This window comes from Aedes aegypti, chromosome 1, assembly GCF_002204515.2.
Source record: "Aedes aegypti strain LVP_AGWG chromosome 1, AaegL5.0 Primary Assembly, whole genome shotgun sequence".
NCBI lineage: Eukaryota > Metazoa > Arthropoda > Insecta > Diptera > Culicidae > Aedes > Aedes aegypti.
This window is the reverse complement of record NC_035107.1, coordinates 26,681,913-26,708,377: the sequence shown is the minus strand read 5'-3', so window position 1 is coordinate 26,708,377 and position 26,465 is coordinate 26,681,913. Positions and strand designations below refer to the sequence as shown.

Sequence of the window (26,465 nt, the reverse complement as noted above, 5' to 3'; positions counted from 1 at the left end):
AAAAGTGAGGTGGTGTACGGAATAAGAATCATGAAAAGGGCACACATTTGTATTTATTGAAATTTAACTGTAACTGTCCTGATAGCATGATAATGCTGAGGTATCGTGTAGAATCATTTAATTTATATGCTTTTAGGTGGCTCACACTTCAAAGAGGCCTTAAGTGTAATATGAATCAAAACGATAGCTCTGCTAAAAATCCTTTCGATTTTTTGTTAAACTTGTTCAATTTTAGGTATTTTAGAGTTTATTTAGGCTTCAAAATTTTACTATTTTTACTGTTTTGCAGAGAATTACGCCACGTTTTTTAAAATCCTAATTTTTGCAGATAATCTTAATTTTATATGAATCAACTTGGAAAGTCCCACTGAGAAGCAGGCTTTGTCCATGTTGGGACGTAACGCCAGAAAGAAGAAAGAAGAAGAAGAAGAACGCTAATGGCGTAGTTGTCACAAAACTGATTTCAATTTTTTTTACCTTAAATTATGGTTTTACATTGTTTGTTCTATACCATGATGTTGTTTTGGTTCTTAAAATTAATCTGACACTTTGAAGCCCGTTACTCACGCTGTCAGTTCGTGGCAAACTAGATGTTGGTAACACGAACAGCAGCGACATTAGCATTCTTAGGTTAATGCTTCTACTATTTTAGCTCACGCTCTCCAGATCTTGTACCTGATCAAGCCCCTTCGCTCGCTGTGCTCCTCGCCTTCTTGTACCAACCGGATTCGACGCGAGCACCATCTTTGCAGGGTTGTTGTCCGGTAGTCTTGCAACATGTCCTGGCTAGCGCACCATTCCGGCTTTTGCCACCTTCTGGACACTGGGTTCACCGTTGAGCCTAGCGAGCTCATGATTCATTCTCCGCCGCCACACACCGTTCTCCTGCACACCGCCAAGTTGAAGTTGCACGTACAATGATAATCAATAAATTTGACTAAACAAAATGTTCGAAATTTTGCTCACGATATCGAATAACGTCAAGCAGCGATTTGGAAATTGAATGTTTGCGGATAATCCAAAGGGAATTTCATTTTTCTTAATGGATTGTTGAAATAAACGAAATCAAGACCAACAATTGAAAAGGCCTCAAGTCCAAAATGTAAACAAATCGGGTTTCTGCTGATTTAAGTGTATAAGAGCCTATTCTTACTGTATCATGCAATAGTCATGCAAAAATATGCATGAAAGTTGAAAAACTATCATTTTTCTAAAAGGCCCCATCTCATTTCCCGATAATTAGGATATTAATCGCAAATGCGGCCTTTTCCCAAAAAGGCCCCATTTCTATATTTACTTGAAACCGAGTTGAGGCCTATTAAACAAACATCAAAATTGCAACTAAAATTACGAAAAAATGTTTCAAATTTACTAAGCAGATACAAGTTATACTTCAGCCGCTCCGCTCCATGTATTATTTTACACAGCGATAGTCTCAACAGCGAACATAATCAAATTTTTCGTCGGGTTCCTGTGGAGTGATGTATTTTGTATCATACTACCTAATAATACCTGTGTCAGCATGTCTGTACTTCACGACTTATTGATAACAACACGATTTTGTTACAATTACATGAAACATAACGTTCAATTGAAATATTACTTCAATTGAGCAAATATTTCCATATAATTGCTCGACGACACTCTCGCTTAGCACATCCATTATGTTTATCGATGACGATGATTGAATAAATCACATACTTAATCGACCGCACGAATCTCCTCTTGCTGCAGAGATCCCATGTACCTTGCTTTACCACGTAACACTCTTCTACACTTCAATTATCGTATTTTATCATGAATATTGAATGATTTTCAAAAGGCCACATCTGAAGATGATGAAAAAACAAGCCACAACTAGAAGGCCTCAACACATTTTAGAGTAAACAAAGGCGTCAACTCACAGGCCTCATCAGCGTCGGCCGGCGTATATGGGCACAAATGAAAAGGGCTGCACAGCTTTTGGTGAAAGAAAAGCCTCATTTCCTTTGACTCGTTTTTTTAGCTGGATTTTTTGCTAAAATGATAGTAATGAATATTCATAGCTATAAATCAGTTTATCCATCGACTTTCTGGACGATAAAATAACATACAATGCTTAAATTCATAATTTAAATTTGATTTATTGTTTGACAAAACAAGATTGCATTTTTCTCATTGTTTACTTTTTGGAGATAAGGCCTTTTGAATTGTTAGTCTTGAAATAGCCTTTACGAAAAAAGCATACACGGAAAAAAATTCTGTGGTAAAAACTACTATTGTAGCTGACTACGCCCATTCTTGAAACTACCATGGAATTTCAGAATAAATTACTATGTTTATGGTACATCCCGCCGCATTACTGGTACATTTGACAGAAGTTATTTTCATCAATTCGATTTCGACTACAGACATGGTAAAATCAAGCGCATTTCTGGTCTGCTGAAAATTGCCGGTGCGAGCGCTTAAGTTAATTCCCTAAAATGGTAGTTTTTACAGCACAATTTTTTTGCGTGTAGATAACACCATAATCTTGTGTGTTTGACAAAACAGAAATGCCGTCACAATGTTTAATCACATATACGTTGGTGCCTTTGTTAGGAGCGGTGAGTGCAGAATTTTTTTTTACCTTCAATGATCCGTTATTCAAGCTAGGATAGTTGGTGCCGTGCATTTCTATGCTCGGTTCGACCTGATGCAAAGTGCTTTTCAGGTAGTTGAGTATTGGTGCCGCCAAGATAGCCTTTCGGTTAGCCTGAGACTCGGGTCACAAGTAAAACATCTTTTTTTTTTGTACGGAACAACGAAACCGCGTTGTAATTCGACCTTTTTCTCTTTTTGGCTTCAATAATAATGTCACTGATCAGGTAAAGTACGATAGAATTCTAAATTTGCATGGGCACCTCACATTATATTTAGAGTTAAAAGAGCTTGCATAGCCTTCGCCCAAAGCCGATGAACGTTTGGAAAAACGCGGGGCCTCCAATGGATTTACACATTCGTTGTACTACACATGATCCTAAACCCGAAGCACGTTTTTGCTCTTAATAACACACTTCCTCTGCCTTCTCTCCCCCTCCCAGAAATGATCATCGACCAGATGTTCGACCTGGAGAGCCACCTCCCGGACGAGCTGATGGTCGACAATACGTGGGTCGATTCGCTGGCCGGCGGCAATAAACCTCCGGGGCCCGGTCCGGGACCGCAAATGAATGGCGGCGACGACCCCGGGGGGACATCCAACATGGCCCAGCAAATGGCACTGCGGCAACAGCAGCTGAACCATATCATGCAGCAGCAGGTAAGTCCCCTACCTATCTCTCGATGTGTTTTCAGGACAAGTGCTAAATCCCCTAATATTCCAATCGCCTTCGTCCAGGGTAACAAGAATATGGCTGGGCAGCAAATCATCGGAATTGGACCGATGGCCAACAAGAGCCCGAACCTGCTGCCGATGAACCAGAGTATGGCGAACAACGTGGTGGTGGGTTCAATGGGTAGCGGGGCAATGCTAGGGATGAACAACATTGCGCAGAACAATGGCGGAGGAATCATGACGAACGCCACCATGGGTCTGAGCGGAGGAGTTATGACCGGTGGAGGGATTGTGATAAACAACAACATGAAGCCAGGTGGACCGAATCCGGGTCTAATGCATCAGTTGCCGAATGTGATTCAAAACGGACCGATGAACAATCCTGGACGGATAGGAATGCCGGGTCAACCCGGGCAGCATATGGCGCGAGGACCTGGCCATATGAATCAAGGATTGAGGAATCTGATGCAGAACCACAACGTCGTAGGGATGGGCAATCAGATGAATCAGATTGGACCGGGTGGACCGTTTGGAGGCTACCAACAACCGAATGTTAGCGTAATGAATCCGGGAGGCATTGCTCAAGTGCGAGTTTCGCCTCCAAATATTAATAGGATGCCCAACATGGCAATGGCCGGAGCGAGAATGGGAAACCCTCTCGGGGGTAATATCATGCCAGGAGCAGGGATTGGAATGAATGTCGGCAATGAAGGAGGCGTAGCCGCGCAGGCGCAACCTCCCACTCCTTCACCGGCGCAACCTCAATCCGGAATTCCAACGGCAACGGTTAGGCCTCAATCAGCTACTCAAAACCAGCCAATGAATCAAATGAATCCTGCGGGTCCAGTCGGAGCTGCAGGAGCAACTCCTGGAACAGCCGTTCAACAGCCCGGTCCTGCTCAAAGCGGTCCCGGTAATCCCTTGCTTCAGGATCCCGAAAAGCGTAAACTCATCCAACAACAGCTGGTGCTGCTTCTGCACGCTCACAAATGCCAACGAAGGGAAACGGAAAATCCCAACAGCAATAATTGTACCCTGGCGCACTGTCGGACAATGAAAGAAGTCCTGACGCACATGCAATCCTGTCAACTGGGGAAAAACTGTCCCAAAACCCATTGTTCCTCGTCGCGGCAGATTATCAACCATTGGAAGAACTGTGCTCGACAGGACTGTCCGGTTTGTTTACCTCTGCGAGATACCAACAAGTATAAGCCGAGTCAACAACAACCCGGACAGCAACAACAGCAACAGAATCAACAACAGCAACAGCAGCAACAACAGAACCAGCAAAATCAACAAAACCAGCTAAAGAACCAATTGCAGCAGGGCGTTGGACCGGATCCAAGCCAGCAGCAGCAACAACAGCCCGGTCAACCAGGACAAGGTCCCCTCGGGCAGATGCCAGGCCAGTTCAACCAGCTCGGCGGAAATCAAGTTCAATGTCCGTCCTCAACGGCTCCGAATGCGATGGGTGGCCAGATCCAGATGCCCCCTCAAGTGACCGGAGGCATGCCAGGTCAACAGCCACAACCTGGCGGCCCTGGAATGGTCGGCGGTATGCGAAGTATGCCCTTGGGTGCCAATCAACCCCAAGGAGCCGTTCGGATGATGATTCCCCCGAATCAGATGATGAACAATGTACTCCCTAATGCCACTAGCGATGCTTCCGTTGTTGGTGTAGGAGGTGGAATCCCTGTTACCAGCCAGGCGCCAGGTGGATCAAACCAAAGCAACCAAGTCACACAAATGGCTGCGGCCCTTCAGCAACAGCAACAACAACAACAGCAGCAACAATCCAATGCTCAACTGCAACAACAGCAGCAGCAACAGCAAGGGCAAAACCAATCTCAAAATATCATTCCATTACAAGGCAATGTCCTGTTCAATCAGGACGGCCAAGGTCCAGTTCAGCAACAGCAACAACAGCAGCAACCCGGTGGAGCCAATGCCGGAGGTCCTGCTGGCGCTGGTGGCAACTTCCCAGCCAATCAGATGATCGCCGCCCCAGTGCAAGGCACCAAAGATTGGCACCATTCCGTAACGCCTGATCTCCGAAATCATCTCGTTCATAAGCTAGTGCAAGCCATCTTCCCATCGCCGGATCCCTCGACCATGTTCGACAAGCGTATGTACAATCTGGTGGCGTACGCGAAGAAAGTCGAAGGAGACATGTACGAAATGGCCAACTCCCGGTCGGAATACTACCACCTTCTGGCGGAGAAGATCTACAAAATCCAGAAGGAGCTGGAAGAGAAGCGGCAAAAGCGAAAAGAACAGCAAATGCAGCAACAGCAACGGCAAGCGCAGGAACAGCAACAGCAGCTCCAACAACCCGGCGGAAACGCCCAAATCCGGCCGATGAATCCCAATCAAGCCCCGGGAATGATCGGCGGTCCCAACATGGGCGCCAACAATGTGATGCAGATGCCTCGGCAAGTTGGACCGAATATGCTGAATCAGAACAACCTCATGCAGCAGAATCGAATGCAACTGAATGCCGGACAACCTCAGCAGCAGCAGCTGTTCGTTTCCCAACCTGGACCCAGTCCGAATAGCATGGGTCAACAGCAACAAACGGTGCTCCCGGGTGGTTTGTCTCCATTTACCTCTCAGCAACAGGGCATGAACAACCACCCTCCTGGAATGACGCCACCCTCATCGCAGCAAAATGCCTCCCAATTCATGAATGGTCCCTCGATTGCCGATAGCTCACCAAGTGGGTTACAGCAATTCAACGACATCATGAAGGCCAAGTACGCCAACGCCGGCCAAGGAGCAGTGGCAGTAGCAACGTCCCAAAACAATTCCATGATCGGTTCAACCGGTGGCATGAATCAAACCGTAACACCGCCCATCCCATCACCATTCGGTAGCAGCGGGTCCAACTCGATGCAACCGAACAACACCTTCAACGGTAGTCAAATGCTGAACAGCAACTGTGTAAACAACGCTCAGCAGCAACAGCAGCGGAATAGCCTAGGTCAAATGCCGGCCACCCCAACCAGCGGTGGAGATCTCCTGAACTCTTCCGGTAATAGTGTTCCCATTCCGTCACCGTCGCCTAGTTTAACTCCGAATGGGCCGATTCCGCCACCACCCGTCAGCACCCCCAATACACCAAATGTGTCGGCTTTGATAGCGTCCGCACCGGAACCGACTCCTCCACCTCCAATCTCGTCACCTATCCCGATCTCGACTCCACCTGCTCTGGGCGCATTGTCCAACAGTAGCAGTAGTAGTACGCCAGCAACCACGTCCGCTACCCTAATCACAAGCACGGCGTCCAGTGGGCCTACGACAACGACGACCGCTTCCTCGGGAAGCACCACCAGCACAACGCCTTCTTCGTCCATCACGCCCTCGTCCACCACCACCAGCAGTAGTACAGTAAACCGTTCCATGTCGTCGTCTCTGAGTTCGCAAATGGCCGCTTTGGAAGCGGCAGCTCGCGATCAGGACGAAGACTCCCAGCCGGGTTCTGGAGTGGCAAACTCCTCCGCAAACGAATCCAGCGCCAAGGGCGGAAAGCTGGAGCTGAAACAGGAACAGGACATCAAATCGGAACCGGACACCAACCACATGGACACGTCGGACAGTGGGTCCGGAGCGGGTGCCGGCGGAGGCAAAAGCGTCAACAACGACAACTGCCCCAGCATCAAGCAGGAAATCAAGACTGAACCAATGGATACGAGCGAAAGCCAGGACGGCACCGAGAAGACCAACAGCAAGCTGGACGTGGTCAAGTGCAAGGAGGAACCGATGTCGCCGTCGAATGCCACCAGCACCACCGTCAACGCCGTCGTCAAAAGCGAACCGAAGGTCTTTCCCGAGCCGATCCAGTCGGATCCGGCCGACACCAAGAAGAAGTGCTGTAAGTATCCCCTTATTTATTTCTAAGCTTCCAGGATTGATTCAAACGAACTCTTGTTCCCTTCGCGCAGCCTTCAAACCGGAAGAACTGCGGGAAGCGCTGCTTCCCACGCTGGAGAAGCTGGTTGCGCAGGAGCCGGAATCGATTCCCTTCCGGCTGCCGGTGGATCCGACGACGCTCGGCATTCCGGACTACTTCGACATCGTGCGGAAGCCCATGGACCTGAGCACGATCCGGAAGAAGCTCGATTCGGGCCAGTACTCGGACCCGTGGGAGTACGTGGACGACGTGTGGCTCATGTTCGACAACGCGTGGCTGTACAACCGGAAGACGTCCCGCGTCTATCGGTACTGCACCAAGGTGAGTGTTTCGAAATCGTAGAGCTTGAGGTGAGACGTTGACTAATGCGTTTCGTTTCTTCAACGTAGTTGTCGGAAGTGTTCGAGCAGGAGATTGATCCGGTGATGCAATCGCTGGGATATTGCTGTGGTCGGAAGTACACCTTTAATCCCCAGGTGCTGTGCTGCTACGGTAAGCAGCTGTGCACGATCCCGCGGGATGCCAAATACTACAGCTACCAAAACCGGTAAGTGGAGAGAATGTTTCTCGCTATGCATTTTGATTTGTCATCATATCCCAGTGTAGATTAGGATCTCATCTAACATGGTAATAGTTTCTCGGTTAATGACAAGAACAGCTTTGGTGGTACAGTGAAATCTCTATGAGTCGATGTTCCATAACTCGATATCGACTTATGGAACCATATTAGACACAAAATGTCATGGCTACTGTGATGGTACCCTCAAACAGCTTATTCCTAGGCATGGTCCCTTCAGATGAGTCTACCCCGTTTGGCATAATGCCGTTTGGCATACAGTCGTTTGGCATAATAGTCTTTTGGCATAATGCCATTTGGCATAATGGTCATTTGGCATAATAGTCGTTTGACATAACCATAACCAAAAATCGTATTTTTAAAACATTTTTGTTACCGTTGTTCACATGAGTCAATGAAAAGAAATATATATTTACCAATGCATTTATTATTTCAATTTTTGTTATGTATTCATAGAAATGTAATGAAAAACCTCTCTCTTATTTTGATTTTGATCCTAAGTGAGCTGCAATTGCCTCAAGATAATCAGTTTCCTCATATTTATCAATATTTTCAACAATATTCTTCACCGCTTGATCATTAATTTGATACATCGTTTTCTTCTGCTTGCTGGACGTACCAGCCAGAAGAGCTGCGATTTGTTCAACCGTATATTTTTCCTCCAACCTTAACTCACCCATCAGCTTAATCACTCCAGTTTGACGTGCTACCAGTGTTTGCCAACGTCGGTGCCAGGCTTCAATCTGGTTTGTGGTACGCGGAACGTTTGACAAAATGTTGTCATCACTCAAAAAAATCCACATGTCGAGGCTACGTGAAAATTCACGTAGATCCCTATAAAATGAACTTTTACTCAATTTACCTGACAACGGTAACAATCATCCAACCGTTGGTAAGGATGAAATGAGACTTCAGTAATATTTACTGTTTATGATCATCACTCCTACGTGAAAATCACGTACCCCACTTAGATTCATTTCGATAGGTAGTTCATTCTGTGTTGTGGTTTGATATTTGACATTTCATATTACGTTCATCGTTTGTTGTGTTCGAGATGGTGAAGATGAGGTCAGTTATTCTCAAAAGAATTTCTGATTTTGAAGTATGGAGGCGAATATTTCTTTGCAAAAAGCTAACTTGCAATTCAAATCAGCATCAGAATTTGGCCCGAAAAGTTTTGGCGGCACCTGATTGATATTTTTCATTCTACCCAAAGCGTAAGTATTAAAATTATTTTTTTTTCATTGTTTTATCGAATGTACCGACATTGTGTGATTCTGCAGGAGCTGTGTAAATCTGGATCCTCGGACAACCTGGGTACCAAATTGTATACCTGTTTACATCTACTGAACAGAGCACCACTACCCAACGAAGCTCCTAGTAACTCGGTCGGAACTACCTAGGTACTACGGCTGTATCGAATTTGAGCACCTTGTCATCGATTTAATATAATAAAACACTTTTCTTTAAATAGTTGAACCCTTTTTGAATTGAATAAACCTTATGAAATTTGAAACGAAGCAGAGTAATTACTATGGAAATTGTTGATGGATTTTACGGGAACATCATCTAGCATGTACTGGAACGGTTTGTGAAAGATACGGGAGAATTCACGTAGCTGTTACGTGAAACATCGGTGGAAGTGACGATGTTGAAGTGTTCATGTGTTCATTCTGTGTTACCTATGATCCACGTAAGTGCTACGTGAAAAGTGAGATGGAAAAAAATCACGTATGTTTCCACGTACTAATGACGTGTGGATTATTTTGAGTGTAAATCGACCACAACGACGGCGGGTACAGTGGTTCTGTACGAACGATTCGCCCATCCTTTCCGATACGCCGGACACGACCCATGATGTAGTATTCGTCCACATAAGATATAAAATCCTTCAGTTGAACAGGCGCATTTTTTTTCAAATTCTCAAACACGGCTGGTATACGTTCAGTTGGTAGAAAAGCAAGGGCTTGCGTCTTTTTGAAGAAATGATACAGGGCGATATTGTTGGTCATTTCTCCAACAAGCTTTGCCTCTTGAATTCTTTTCCAGAAATTCTGGGACAGGTGAAAGAAGCACGCATTTTTCTTTGTTTCTGGGAACTCAGATTTTATAGCGTTGATGATAGCCTTTTCAAAATCTGATAAAATGACTGGTGGATCTAGATCGATCCCCAGCTCATTTGCCTTTTCTATTAGTGTTGCAAAGACTGCCCGATACAGCGCTTCATTTTTTTGCTGTCATCAACGTGTGTATTAAGGGGAACGCATGTTCGTGGTTTGGCGAACTGCTACCAAGAATGGTGAACAGTTGCCGAAACAAACCTGGAACGCAATCGAACGTTCCGTCAACGATCCAGTATTTGGCAAGGGCTAAACTTCGTAATCCTTCCAGCGTACCAAAAATGATTGCTCTGTCGCTTCCTTCCTTAATATCAGACATAAGGAAAGATTCTCCATCGACGGTTGTTCTTAAGCTGATCGGCACCTCAAATTCGGCCAACGAAGTGGGTTCCTTTGGGAGTTCGTCACTTTTTCGCACTCGGTCGATGATTTTACGTTGTGCATTTAACGACATCCTCTGCTGCACCGCATTAGGAAATTCTGCTCCGGCTTGGCGTACTATTTTCGCTGGCGTTGCATTGTTTTGGTTGGCCCGTCGCTTTAGGGAATTCCTCATCATTAGCCCCATTAAATGAATTGGGTCGCTTTCGTGGTTATGGTCCGAACATGACAGAACGCGGTGTTCGTTCCCCGCCTTGAACGTTACCATACGCGCAGAGCATCTGCTTCCCGAGCCGCGTCCATGTGGTCTACCCCTACATTCCCAGTAGTGGGTGGAACCATTCTAAAACATTAATTTGGTTTTTAGTTATATTATTATTTCGCACAATTAAAAAAAAAAAACTTACCGGTGTTCTGTTTGAATAGAATAAAAATCCTTTGAAAGCCAAACAATCCTTGCCTTTGGATGATTTAAGCACTTTCGGCACATCATTTTCTGCTTCGGCTGCATCCACTCCGTAAAAATCGCTATCGCTGTCCGAGTCCATTTTTCGCGTCTAAACCGCCGTACAGCAGAATTAGAAAAGAACCATTTTTCCAACTTCCACTAGTATGCCTCTTACAATGATACCGGCCTCGTTACTTAGCAACCAGTATCAACGGGGTACAACGTGGTCACAGCCTACTGATCATATTTTAAATTTTTCGATTTTTCGACCAATGAGTGACTTTTAAATTCAATTTGATCACAGCAAGCTGCGTTCTATTTGAATTCCTAAGCATGAGGTAGGTACACTGAGCATAAATGCATAATTGTCCCATGTGAATAGGAAATCCAGCAAACATGGGACTGACATGCATTTATGGGCAGTACAGGTGTTGGACGAGGCATGTTCGAATAAAATTGTAACAGTTTTACGTACGCATGTCCCTCCCCTTGGTTATGCGACCTTGCCGCGATGGGAGGGCATAATCCATTAGCCCATATGATGGAAACCAAAGGCGTAACCTGTAGTGGTGGTATCACATTTTGGCATTTTTTGCTTAAAGCCGCGTCATAATTCATATGGCATAGACGCAATAATATCTCGGATGTGATCCAACGGACATTCTGCGTCATTGATAGAATTGATGCCCATTTCAAATAATTAATCTATTCGAAGTGGACATTAATACTATTGGTGACGTTCAGTTTGCCTTTTGCTAACCAGAATGATCCGTAGCCACTCTTACTATTAGCTAGCTAGATACATCGTTATCATATACGACGTAGGGAATACTTAGGAACTCTTAGGAAAATGACTAGTAGATTCACTGAGTAGAAATAAGTGGCGACAATCTTATTTTAATATGGTTTTTACATTGCCATAATAAGAAATACCTCTTTTGTAACAGCGGTATAAATAATCTAATTCCAGCTTCATTTTCGCAAAATTTACAAGCAGAAAGTAGGCGTTGTGAAGCATTGCATTTGCCACCGAAAAGTGAATCTTGTAGGAGACTGTTATAGAAGCCTAAGGTAACTTTACTCTTCAATATTCACTATAAAAATGACTATGGAAAGTAAGACGCTGAGATCGATCATTAGGGTACACTTGCTAGTTTCGAAAAATTGTTGAACAGACAAGGAAAGCGACTTTTTTCTTTAAGGATATATGAACGTAATGACCAATAAATACTTTTAACAACAAAAAATGAAATTAACTAGAACTACTAAACAGCTTATTTTGTTAAGACTTGACGACACTTGACATTTAAGACTCTAATCTTACGTTAAAGACAATAGTAATCAGAATAGCACTTGAATGACAAATTATTCAAAACCATTTCGACTAGACAGTATTAGTAATGCACTACTATTTCAAACAAATTCTACACTACTATTTCAAACAAATTCTAATGGAGCTGCTGATTTTCATAATGCTTCCTTTTCTCAGAAGCAAGGGAATATGGGTACTTTTCAAAAACTACCACGTCACAATACTAATAAAAAACAGTGTTCATGTGGGCGCCATTGCCTAGTCCGTCTGAGTATTGGTCCTGGTAGAGGGGAAACTTGGCAAAAGCCAGACCGAGGGTTCAGCCTTGACAAGTTAAGCTGTCAGGCAGCTCCAACTGAATACCATACAAAAAAAAAAAAAAAAAAAAGTTTTACGTACGCATGTCTGCCGAGTGATTTTATCGCTAAAAATTTTAATTAATTTGGCTAATTTGTTAATTAAATAAATTGAAGTGTTTTTAAAGTTAACAAAATGAACAATCCTTTAAACAGAATGTGTAAAGTTTACCGTGAATATGAAGATATAACGAATCCACTATTTACGTTTCAAGACGTCTGTGGACCAGTTTATTTATGGCCTTCTAATATCAAAAAAATAATCGCATCCAAGACATTGAAATATCAAGAGCGACTTAAATTGACAACATTTTTGTACGTGAATGGATTACAAGACGCTTCAGAGTGGATGAACTTTATTGTTGATGTTAAAGGAAATAGTTTTGAAAGATACCGAAACGAAATATTCTCACTTTTAAAGTATTATTGCCTGGCAACAACCCAGAATCGATATTATGCATATTGTATGAGTCATAAGCGAATTGAATACTGGAATGGTTCTGAAAAAAATAGAGAAATCATTGGCTAATAAAACATAAATAAAATAAAACAAACTTCTTATTTTTTAGACCACGTTATCCGCATATTTAACCGATTCATCCCATGATTAAACTGAGACTTGTGTAATTATTATTTATCATGACAAGTTATTCGTTAAAACATTTACAGCTTCGTAGTACACATATCAAATAAACTAGTATGAGGCATTGTCATTTGAATTACATTTGAAAAACAGTGACTAATGGATCGTGACAAAGTGACCCATAACAGTGTGAGAAGCGTACGACTAGATAAAGATGTTCATCATGTATATGTTTTGTTTTTTATTATTTAATCTAAAGCTTCTTTTCAAATTATGCCAAACGACCATTATGCCAAATGACCATTATGCCAAACGACTGTTATGCCAAATGACTATTATGCCAAACGACTGTATGCCAAACGGCATTATGCCAAACGGGGTAGACCCCTTCAGATATCGCATCAAGGAGGTTTAACAGTAACTCATTTTAAAGAGTGTCTAAGCACCTAATCATGAATACGACTTTACTCTTGATGATTTATAATCATCAAGTTCGGTGAATTTCAGAGATTTATTAAAGTTGGTGCTTATATTTCATAAATTGTCCCATGCACTAGAAATCTACTCATCCTCCCATATTTTAGAGTATTCTTTCCAAGATGTTGATTGGTACAATCTCTAGAATATCTCGGGAAAAGATCCTCAAATCGTAAACACACCCTTGAAAATTCGAAGCAGCGATTCTGTATTTATCTATGCGTGGATTCTAATATAGGAGACATTCATTCATAAAGAATCATCAACCAAAGATTTCCAATTAAATTACAAAAGTTCTATCCAAATTCATGGGAATAATGCATTCCCAGATCGATAAATTTGACAACAGTGATCAACTCCACGACTCGCATGGAACTCCATTAAAACAGTAGAAAATCTTACCTCAAAATTGTTACGAAATGTGCAAATGACTCAAAGCAAAAGACCATAAGATAGAGCAGATTAGAAGACAGCAAAATCTAATGGGAGGTCAACGTGGCATAGTTGGCTACACGTTCGCTACATAAACGGATGATCATGAGTTTGATTACCAGCGTTCTCAACAAAATACATCGACAAGCCGCTTGAAAACAATAAGACCCCCTCTGAGCGAACACGTTCCGATATACCCGAAAAACACGGCAATCGATCAACAGCGGGTTGATCTACTGACAAAACGGCAAAAAAGTAGAGTGCAAAGAGGCAACGTCGCATGAGATCCAAAAATAGATTTCAAGTGTTTGTGCATTCTGAGAAGCAGGTTTTGTGCCATTTAGGATGAAGGAATGAAATATCATAAGACGTAAATTATCAGAAGGAAGAAGAAGCTGGAAAGCAGAACGAATCACAATGCAATAAAAATTAAAAGGAATAGTGAACTAGAAGAAATGGACAAGGGAAAAAGTAACAGGATGTAATAAAGATTCCATCTAAAGGCAGAAAAGACTGGAAAGATCGCAAGATCGAAAAAACAGGATGAAATAAAGATAATAAAAAGAAAGCTTTGGCTAGAAGACAATAAAAGACAATAGTGGAAGAAAAAGCAAGCCAAAACACAGAAAGAAGATATGTTTAGCAGATGGGATAGCAAGAAAGACTTATTGACAGAAAAATGCACAGACACAAGGTCGGAAAGCAGACAAATGCAGAAGACGACTAGGACTGGATGGAAGTCAAGTCTAGTACGCGACACTGAAGGAAGACGTTGACTACAGTTGAGGTCGAAATACGAATATCTGTCAAAGGATACACAATGTAGTTGGAACTGCATGGTACAGTACTAAATTACAGTCAAACCTCCATGAGTCGATATTGAAGGGACCATCGACTCATGGAAATATCGAGTCATGGAACAGCTATTCTTTGGAAAGCTGTTTGAAGGGACCATCATAGTAATCATGATTTTATGTTTTTAGTATGGTTCCATGAGTCGATATCTAGTAATGGAACATCGACTCATGGAGGGATGACTGTATGTTTTTATTTACTTGCTGAAGGGTAGCATAAAGCAGAATCTCAGGAAAGCGCAGTAGCAAGTGTTACCACGAGTTACTTAACATTAGGATCAGTAAATAGAAAAGACCAAAACTCAAAAAGAGGTTGGAACAGAGGAGGAGTGGTTCCCCGGAAGAATCGACAAGATTGATCAAGGCGACGATTGAGCGGTTGATGTACGTAATCCGAGTATCAGGAACACTCTCGAGTTCCTTCGGCTCTCGCAGAGGGTTTCGAAAAGGCGATGGTCTTTCGTGTTTGCTGTTCACAAGCTTCAGAATAAAGCTTCTGAATTCAAAAAAAGCTTCAAAAGCTTCTGAATGGAACTTCATGAGATTCTTAAGGTGAAACAGTTTGGAATCAACTTCTAAGATTGCACTAAAACTTCAAAAGCACAAATCTCGCGAAGAAAGCATCCCACAACAGTGCACTTTTTATTTTGGCTTTGTGCACTAGCAGAAAGCTTAAAATAAGAAGGTCAGGAACATTTGCCAACTATTCCTCCAGTTTTGTGCCTTTGAAAACGTGAGTAGGTGGAGAAGTCGGCCATTGTGCCGGCCATTTTTGCATTCCGAGATGTTTCACCTTAATCGAGCTTCGAAGGTTCGGAATGCAACTTCGAAAGTTTTTGAACAAAGCCTCAATACCTTTGGAATTAAGCTTTAAAAGCATGGAAATTATGCTTCACATGCTTCGAAAATAAATCTTAAAAGCTTTGAAATAAAGCTTAAGGTGGAACATCGCGGAATCCGAAGATGGCTGGCTCAATGGCCGAATTGTGCCCTACTCACGTTTTCAAAAGCACAAAACTGGAGAAATAGATGGGTTTCTGATCTTCTTATTATAAGCTTTCTGTTAGTGCACAAAGCCAAAATAAAAAGGGCACTGTTTTTGGTTGCTTTCTTCGCAAGATTTGTGTCCTTTAAGTTTTAGTGCAATCTTAGAAGTAGATTCAAAACTGTTTCACCTTAACAAACTTTGGAATAAAACTTGATAAGTTCGCGGAATGAAGTTCCAATCACTTTAAATCGAACTTCAAGAACTTCGTAATTAAACTCATGCATTCGATCTTGAGCTCTCAAGAACTTCTAAAAAAGCTACAAAAGCTTCTGGATGTAGGTAATCTTTAACATCTTATGACTAAAATGTGGAAAGCTTATGATGGTAGTTTCAAAAGCTTCTGAGTAAAGCATCAATAGCTTCTGGATGAAACATCAAAGCTTCTTAAAGCTTTAAAATCTTCTGAATGAATCTTAACAAGTTTTTGCTTCTGGCTGAAGATTCAAAATCTTCTACCAGAAATTTCGAAAGATTCATGAGCTTATGACTAAAATTTCAAAACGAAATTTCAAAAGCTTCAAAATGAAACAAACCTTACAGAGCTCTTAAAGCTTCTTTTATGTTTCTAAACAAAGGTCCGAAAGCTTCTAAGCGAAATTCTGAAAAAAGCATTCTATTCAGAAGGTAGCTCAAATAGCTTTAGAATTCAAGTTAAAGAATTCAAGTTTAGAGAGCTTCAGCATGAAGAATAGAAAGCTGCTGAAACAACTCAGGAAAATCTGATTGAAGCTCAGAGAGATTTTGAATCATTGGCTTAGCAAGCTTCTGAATGAAGCTCTTGAGGCCTATTAACGAATTTTTTAATGCTTGTGGGCCAAGTTCTCTGAATTCTTGTGAACGAAGCTCAAAATGCTTGTTAATGTTGCTTAACCCTCTAATACCCAACCCCGCCTTTAGACGGGGTACACTTTGCAATTTTGTATATTTTTTCGTAAATCGGAAATCAAAATGATTTTATTTTTGGCTTATACCTTGACTCATAACACGCATATAAGAAAAGTTTTTTATGACTTTTGAAACTTTTTTGTATTTTTAGAAATTGTTTGAAAAATTGCATTCTTATATAACCTACAAATGCTTGGGCTTCATTCAACGTGTAATATAAAAAAATCGTACCTTTTAAATTTTTCTACGATTAACCTATCACAAAAGAAGAGCCTGGTGGTATTAAAATCATTTCAAACCTGTTTTTCCGTTAGTTACACGCAAAATAAAATACGCTCCGAAAAAAAAAAAAATTAAAAAATTAATATTTTTAAAAATACCGTAACAATTTAAATTTTTATTATTGCCAAAAAACAACAACTAGAAAAGGCTTCAAGAAAAAATGAAAAAAGCTAGGGATGTTCAAAAATAAAAATTATAAAAATTAAAAACCAAAATTTAAAAATTTGCGAATAAAAATAAATAAATGCCCAAAAACGTGTTTCGAACGATTTTAGATAACGAAAAATAATACTTAAATCGAAAATAAAACTATAAGGGTACATCCCTATGGAGTTGTACGAACTGGTGACGTAGGACCACGTAACAATAGGAAATATATTGCATCCCAACGGCACATCAGCAGCGTCCTCGGAAACATCCTCAAATTGCAGTATTGTCAATAATTCGTAATAAATCAATTATTGTATGCTGCTATGAGATGAATTAAGAAATTATAGCAAGTATGTGGTAAACACATTAGGGAATATTACACAACTAACTCTTTGACACATTTGTTGGCTCTGGAAAGGGCCGATTGAATTGTTGAATTTGCGTAACACGGACACATTTTGACGGCGCACTGGTTGCGTCCTCCTCGCCCGTTGAGATTTGCGGTGCTGATGACGATGTGCGCTGCAACAAGCGGCTTTGGTCGATTTTCTTCAGCCATCTCGAACAAATTAGGGAATATTACACAATCAACTCTTTAAAACACCTTTGTTGGCTCTGAAAAGGGCCGATTGAATTTGCGTAACACGGACACACTTTGACGGCGCACTGGTTGATATCCTCCTCGCCCGATGAGATTTGCGGTGCGCTTCAACAAGCGGCTTTGGTCGATTTTCTACAGCCATCTCGTACGAACAGCTTGCCTCTGGTAGCGAGGAGCTGAGCCGGTTTGGAGGAGCTCTTACCAGCTCGAAAGCGAAAACAGAATGAAACCGAATTCAACGAAGGAGGGATGCTTTATACCCTTAGAATAGCAGGTGATGCTCCTCCTTTCAAATTCTTCGTTTTCTTATCTGGGAAATAGGCTATATGAAACTGATGTCTGGGTAAGGGATGTACAAGATTAGCATTATGCTGTTATTGCATCCCGACGGCACTGCAGCAGCGTCCTCGGAAACATCCTCAAATTGCCGTATTGTCAATTATTTGTAATAAATCTATTAATGTATGATGCTTTGAGATGAATTAAGAAATTATAGCAAGTATGTGGTAAACACATTAGGGAATATTACACAAATAACTCTTTAAAACACATTTGTTGGCTCTGAAAAGCGCCGATTGAATTGTTGAATTTGCGTAACACGGACACATTTTGGCGGCGCACTGGTTGCAATCCTCCTCGCACGATGAGATTTACGGTGCGGATGACGATGTGCGCTTCAACAAGCGGCTTTGGTCGATTTTCTTCACCCATCTCGTACAAACTTGCCGCCGCTTGGTGATCAACAGCTTGCCTCTGGTAGCGAGGAGCTGAGCCGGTTTGGAGGAGCTCTTACCAGCTCGAAAGCGAAAACAGAATGAAACCGAATTCAACGAAGGAGGGATGCTTTATACCCTTAGAATAGCAGGTGATGCTCCTCCTTTCAAATTCTTCGTTTTCTTATCTGGGAAATAGGCTGTATGAAACTGATGTCTGGGTAAGGGATGTACAAGATTAGCATTATGCTGTTATTGCATCCCGACGGCACTGCAGCAGCGTCCTCGGAAACATCCTCTAATTGCCGTATTGTCAATTATTCGCAATAAATCAATTATTGTATGCTGCTATGAGATGAATTAAGAAATTATAGCAAGTATGTGGTAAACACATTAGGGAATATTACACAAATAACTCTTTAAAACACATTTGTTGGCTCTGAAAAGGGCCGATTGAACTGTTGAATTTGCGTAACACGGACACATTTTGACGGCGCACTTGTTGCGTCCTCCTCGCCCGATGAGATTTGCGGTGCGGATGACGATCATCTCGAACAAATTAGGGAATATTACACAATCAACTCTTTGAAACACATTTGTTGGCTCTGAAAAGGGCCGATTGAACTGTTGAATTTGCGTAACACGGACACATTTTGACGGCGCACTTGTTGCAATCCTCCTCGCCCGATGAGATTTGCGTTGCGGATGACGATGTGCGCTTCAACAAGCGGCTTTGGTCGATGTTCTTCAGCCATCTCGTAGCTTGCCTCTGGTAGCGAGGAGCTGAGCCGGTTTGGAGGAGCTCTTGCCAGCTCGGAAGTCGAAACGGAATGAAACCGAATCCAACGATGGGAGCATGCTATATACCCTTAGATTAGCAGATTATGCTCCTCCCCTTCGTGCTCTTCTCTTTCTAATCGACCAATCTGGGAAATGCATATGTGCCAATAATGAGTTGGACTTAGAATTACTTGATAATTGCGAAAAATGATAATGCGTGAGAAATTGGTCGAACATGAATGAAAGGGTTGACATTTACTAAATATTCTATAGATAGCTATTGATAATCAATAGTTTTCTTTAATATGAAGGTAAATTTCTGATCCATGGGTGCCAAAATGATGAATATTGTTCAATTAGAATTTCTTTTCAAAAGCATACTAAACATGTCGCAATTTTGTTACATGTGATCATTTTCGTAATCGAAGTGTTCTCATAAAATATGGCAAATCAAAGACACTGTCGGAAATTCCACTCTAGTTTACAATCGTTATGAAATTTTGAGCACTCACCCCGACGGCACTGCAGCAGCGTCCACGAATAGTCTCAAATTGACGTGCCATCAATTATTCATAACAAATTAAATTTTGTACGAAACTGCGAGATTGATTGAGGAATATAAGATGTAATCAGGTTGGAAATATTATTCCTTCAACTCTTTACCACAAATTTGATGGTCCTGACAAGGTCCGATGGCAGATGAATAGCACTGCGGGAAGTTATCACTTGATCGCCATGGTCAAACGGGAAATCCTCAACGCAAACAGCAACGGGTAGTGGATCCACGGGCACGTGTCGAAATCTGGAAACTCGAGCGCTTCCGACGCTCGATTAGCAGCAGCTCCTCGGATCAGCAATTCTGGGGGCTTCTGGTATCTGGTTCCTATCGGGCTTGCTTCTTGACCGCCGATGCTGAATTTATCACGGGTCGAAATCTGGGAGCGCGGATAAATTTGCGGCGCCAAAGACGATGGCTTGGACGCTTCTCCGAGCAGCAGTAGTTTGCCGCTCGGAGAAGCGCCCAAGCCATCGTCATCGCCGCCGCAAATCAATCTTGCGTCTTCCTCTTCCGACGACACAAATTGGACTGTGACGCGGGTGCAAAAGCAAAGCGAGAATGACTCGCCCGACCGTGTTCACAGTCCGACTGCAAAAAGAAGACTGAGGGAAGAAGCAGGGACCATTTGCTTTTATAGTGGGAAGCGACACCGTCGAAAAGTGCTTGAACGTGATTGGTTGGATAAGAAAGGGGTCAACATTTATCAAATTTTCAATAGTTAAACAACAAAATTCACTTATCGGATATATTACTAACGATGCGTAGATACATTTCTGATCGAATGATACTAAAATCGTAATAATTGGTTCATAAACAACTGAGTTATTAACGTTCAAAATCTCCCCTAATTTCGTTACATGTCTCATTTTCCGTACTTTTAAAGTGCACCCCAATATAGAAAACAAAGACGTAGTCCTACGTCAAAAAAATTGGGTATTAGAGGGTTAAAAGCCTCTGAACGTAAACAAGAAAGATTGTGAACAACAAAACTGCTGACGAAAACTTTGAAAGCATCTAAATACTACTCAGAAAGCTTCTGAACGTTGTTCAAAAAAAAACTTCTGAACGAGGCTTGCAAATCTTACGAAGCTTCTGAACGAACCTCACAAATGTTCTCTGCGAAACTCAGAACGAACCTTTTAAACCTTCTGAACGAAGTTCACACAGCAACTGAACGAAGATCACAAAGCTTCTTGACTATGCACTGAAAGCAGCTGCACGAAGCTTGGACTAATAGGACAGCTTCTGGAAGATCATTCGTTCTATTTGAAGTTGGGAAAGCTTCTGTTCGAAGTTTGCAAAGCGGATTGGAGAGCTTCTTCTCATAATGCTTCTGCACAAAGCTCGGAAAACTTTTGCACGAAGCTTAAAAAAAGCTTCTACTCGAAGCTTGAAAAAAACCTTCTGTTCGAAGCTTGGAGAAAGCTTCTGCTCGAATCTGCGAATGCCTTTGCCCGAATATACGAAAACTTCTGTTCAAAGCTGCAAAAGCTTTCGCTCAAAGCTAGCTTCTGCTCAAAGCATAGAAATCTCGAGCTTGAAACTGCTGAAAGTTGCGCTACTCGGAATTTCGAAAGCTTCTGCCCGACGATAAGATAACTACTCAGTGCTGATTATTTACTAGCTTCTGTTCGAAGCTGTGGAGGTTTTTGCTTAAAGCACGAAGGCTTCTGTTTCGAGTTATGAAAGCTTCGTAAAAGCTACTGCTCCAATCCGTGTAGGCTCATACTGGAATCCGCGAAAACATCAAGAGCTGGAATAGTCACGAACAGTGGCGATTCCCTAACCTCAAATCTACCTGTTCCACGATTCGAAATTCTTGAATTTCAGGAACAAATTTGCATCTAATAAATAGAGATTTGTTAGAAAGGACGATTTTGATTAAAAACTTTCTGATTTATAATCTAAATTTGTCGAAATAGTCATTTTTAGAGTCGTAGAACAGGTAGATAGTGAGGTTACGAGTCGCCACTGGTCACGAAGATTGTATCTTCAGGAATTCCGTTCAGCTTATTGTTTATCGATATTGATATCGTTGCACCGAACTTCAAGACGACGGCGCTTATTTACATCTGACAAAGGGTTGAAGCTAGGCGAATCGGACTGAACATCAATGTGTCGAAGACGAAGTACATGACATCGTGGAGCTCAAGAAAGGACACGGCACGTCCCCCAACTCGAGTTCATATTGATGGTGATGAAATTTAGATGGTCGAAAAATTCGTGTACTTGGATGACTTATGATCGCCAGAGAAATCCAGAGACGCATCGTTGCTGGACATCGTGCCTACTTTGGGCTTCACAGAACGCTTCGGTCAAGAAAAGCTCGACATCGCATGAAGTTAGCTGCCTACAAGACGCTGATCAGACCGGTACTCCTCCATGGGCACGAAACATGGATCCTACGGGCAGAGGATGAACGCACACTTGTTGTTTAAGAACGGAAGGTGCTGCGAACCATCTACGGCGGAGTTGGAGAAAAATAATGAACCATGAATTGCACCAGTTCCAGGGAGAACCAACCATCGTTCACCTCGCAAAAATTGAGAGTTTGCGGTGGGCCGAGCATGTCATCAGAATGTCGGATAACAACCTGGTGAAAATGATTCTTGAAAACAATCTCACCTGCACAAGACAACTGGTGCGCAGCGAGCAAGATAGGTTGATCAAGTTGAGGACGATCGCAACCCTTCGAAGGGCAGCCCTGTACCGAATCGAATAGAGACGTATTCTACGTACAGCAGAGGCCTGTACAAATTACAATGCTCAAATATATTTTTTGATTCTCTTTATCGAGATTCTGCCCAGAGGCTTAAACGTAAGAAATCAGATAGCAGGAATTTTCCGAAAGTGCAGAAGAAAGTACTACAAGAAAATCAAGAAGGTGAATTTCAGGAGGCAAAACATCAGAAGATGACAGAGAATCTAAAAAGCTGCTTTCTGGTTAAAATACAAAAAATCATAAGGCAGAAAATATTATGCACCAAAAAACATCAAGAAGAAAAAATGCATTAAAAAGATACGTCGAAGAAAATGAAAAGGTTTAAAATGAACATAGACCAAATGCTAAAAGATGGACCACAGGATCGATCAAGAGGCAGAATGGTCAGAAGGCAAAAAAGATTATAAGGTAGAAAAGTTCTGAAGTCAGAAATGGTCAGAAAGCAGAAAGTGAGAAAATCGAAATAATTAAAAAGCCTCAAGACCGAAAAATAAAAACAAGACCAAGATTTTAAAAAAATTGAAAGGCAGACCAAATCAGAAGACATAAACCGCCTAAAAACAGAAATGACCAGAAAGCGGAAAAAAGCCAGAAGACATAGCAGATTTGATGGAAGGTATGAAAAGCAAGAAGTCAGAAACTAGAATTCCATTGCAAGAAAGACAAAAATACTCCTATTAGTTTAAAAAAAATGAATGCCCAAAAGAGGAAATAAATAAATGCCGAAAACCTTAAAAAACTAAAAGGTAGGAAATATCAAAAGATAAAAGGCAGCAAAGTTCAGAAAGCTAAAAGAACTAGGAGGCAGCGAAAAAAGCAAACAATTTTAGAGGAAGAAAATTTCATAAGTGGAATTACTAAAAGGCCTAATGTAGTAGAAAACACTGTCTGGAGATTTCCTAGATCCGATGGTAGACAAAGCCAGAAGAATAAATCAAAATTTGCCTCTTTTTCGGTATTACAAAACCTGCTTCTCAGCTCAATACTCTAGTCCTATATTGCAACAGCTGCAGAAATATCTTCTGTGAATGATGACCTGAGCATCTCCACAAATGCTCATTTCGCACTACCCAACATCGCAATCGGAGACAACGTGCAGCAATTGTCCTACTCCGGTATCGACTCTATGTCTGGCGCATTTTTGGCGGCGTCAAACGTTATTCGCGATGATGACCCGTCTTGGTCGTCGTCGTCGTCGCCATACATACACACCTTCACGCACCTGTCCGGCAACAGAAGAAGCATCAACCCATTCGATTGGAACAAGTGCGCGTGCCAACAACAACCGGAGAAACTATCGCGCGCAATTATTTCTCACCCCCGAAGATGATGGTGATGATGATGAAGATCGGGGATGATGAGCAGCTATTGCTCTTGTTTTTCGGCTCCCCATATCAATCGCCGCTACCGAATCGAACACCTTCCAGCGTAGAGGCGCATAAGCATTCAACAGAGCTTGGCAACATTTTGTGTGAAAAGTGTGAAGCAAGAGACTTGAAGCAAGCAGTCTCTTTGATTTTTCTCGCCATCCCAAAAAAGCGGTTCCACACGTACACAGTGATGCCTACGTTGAGTACCTACACTGTAGGTACTCTCTCAATTTTTGACTGATTTTGACGAGTGTATCACCCACTGAAAGAGATTGAGAGCGAGAAAAACGTTTCGAATCGCTCACAAGATTCGAATGAACTTTTTTGTCTTCTTTTGCGTTATGGTGATTGGAAGCGATTATTCGAAGATTTTCGAGATTCATAAACCTAATGACATGTCTATGCTTGCGAATCATTATCAAGACATTTTTTTTTTCAATAAAACAAATATTGAATAAGGTGATTATTGGACATCCTTCGAATATGATGAAGACGTCAACCCGAATTCGTCTTCGATCGTTTTGACAAACCCGTTTGGTGGAGATCATCGGTGCAGTAAATAAAAGCGCAAGCTGTAGAAATCAGATCACACCTCAACCACAAGCAGCCAGTCGGTAATCGACCGACTGGAAAATCGAACCAGCAACGGACTCGAAACACACATACCCACGTATGCCTGTGTGACTGACTGCTCGAGTAAAAGAGAGATAAATTTCGATGAAGAAATCTTTTTGGAGAAAATAAAAAAAACTACTGCACGTAACCACCATATAGATTGACTGAGTGCTATCATCAGCAGGTATTGTGGGATGAAAGGCAAAAATAAGACGAATCTTCTTCGTGATGTCGTGATGCCGCTCGCGAACACCACAAGACGACGAAAGATGAGAGTGGAGTGGCATGCTGGATGTGTGGCCATTGACATGCGTTTGACTACTCTATTGCTTAGCCAATATGGGTTGGATAGATCCTTTGCGATAAGATGATAAGGGTAGTTCTGAACGGGATATCGACAAAAATTGGTTTCTATGTTCATGGAATCGCACCTAATTTAGCACCAGAGATAAACTACTTCCTATGATACTTCATTTTTATATTTCAGTACATTAGCAAATATTCTCAAGAAAACTTTCAACTCTTTTTCATTATTCATTCAGATTAAGTTTTAAAGACATGTTTGAACTTAAAATCATTTCTCACAGATTCCATAGAGTACTTGAATTATCTAAGACAGTTTCTTCAAATATCTATTCAGTACTTCGTACAAAACAAATTTTGAATTTGAAACGATCGATAAACGTGCTAGAGGCTCGAAGGGGTTAAATCTCGCGAATGCCTCTTGGAATTTGTAGCTTTGATGAGCAATATGTTTGCGTTCATATTAGCAAACTTTATTCGCTAATCGAAACGGGTATACACCGCTTAAACAATTGCTGGTTTGTTACATTTGGCTCGTTTTTTATAGTCTGGGGAGGATATCTCGTGGTTCTCGCCAAATTCAGTCTCGAGTCATGAAAATCTATTTTGGAAGAGTTACGGAATTCGTTATCGGGAGGAAGAGCCTGCAAGAAGTTTGAGATTGCAATATGAAGGGAAGAACAGTATTGTGTTCAGCACATACGAGAGATCTACAAGAAATTGGGCTAATATGGGCAGAAAGATAACACGAATTCAGCTAATGCTGCTAGTTTGTTTACTCGCCAATCATACAGATTATCTATCCTTGTTACCTTAAATAAGCATATGCGCTCCGCAACGAAATCTTCGAAAGAGAACCTTGGTTGCTCGTAAAACACTTCATGGACAACATAATCTTATGCACGGATGTGATTTTGATCACGGCACGATGAAGATCGTCTGTACAGTTATTTGACCGCCGAAGATGTTGATATCATTGCAAGCATCCTTCTGGGTCAGTTTGGGCATTAATGTGCTGAAAACGAAGTACATGGTGATTGGATGGGCAAGGAAATCGAAGTGTTTGGAGAATTGTACTGTGTACTTGGGCAGACTGGTGATCATCATCGACACCAGTAGAGAAATCCAGAGATGCATTGCGACTGGAATTCGTGACTATTTTGACTCGACTTTCCATAACTCTTCCAGGAAGTTGACCATTTACGAAACGAAAAAATCATAAGACCCGATTAAATTTATTGTAGGTTGTGAAATCATTCCATCAGACAAACAATGAATTATGTGATTTGAAGATCATGAAGAAATATGAGCTGACTAGCCTACCGAATATTTCAGCAACGAGAAGCCTATTTCAATTCTCACCCTGTCTTCATTGAAATGTTCACAACGATCCTCAGAGCTTCTCGGAGATCCCGGAGTGGACTGGCAGTCTCATCTGTTGTATTTCCAGCTTTAAAACGTATGTGTCTCCATGGAGATAGCGCCTTTACAATAATTGTCCTGTCATTCATCAGTATCCAGGAAAACAAAAATAGTTTTTTATGGTTCTCTTGCTAAGCTGATACACGGTCTACCATAAACATCACTTACTTGGTGCCAGAAATTAGATTTCCGACGCCTTTCTTCTTCCATTAGTAACGCTTCATGTGACCTTCCCGAGGCATGGTACTTATAGACAATCTTCTCCTGCGC

The 26,465-nt window shown here is 41.8% G+C and overlaps 1 protein-coding gene across 7 annotated transcripts in view; it reads left to right on the top strand.

Annotated features, from left to right (window-relative positions):
- The window catches only part of LOC23687811 (CREB-binding protein), an 80,366-nt gene that overhangs the window by 15,642 nt on the left and 38,259 nt on the right, over window positions 1-26,465 (top strand). For all 7 annotated transcript variants that reach the window (XM_021839216.1, XM_021839217.1, XM_021839215.1 and 4 more), the window contains 4 exons: window positions 3,063-3,280; window positions 3,359-7,166; window positions 7,237-7,526; window positions 7,595-7,752. In XM_021839216.1, coding sequence (XP_021694908.1) covers window positions 3,063-3,280; window positions 3,359-7,166; window positions 7,237-7,526; window positions 7,595-7,752 — 4,474 coding nt within the window. The remainder of the gene's footprint in view (window positions 1-3,062; window positions 3,281-3,358; window positions 7,167-7,236; window positions 7,527-7,594; window positions 7,753-26,465) is intronic.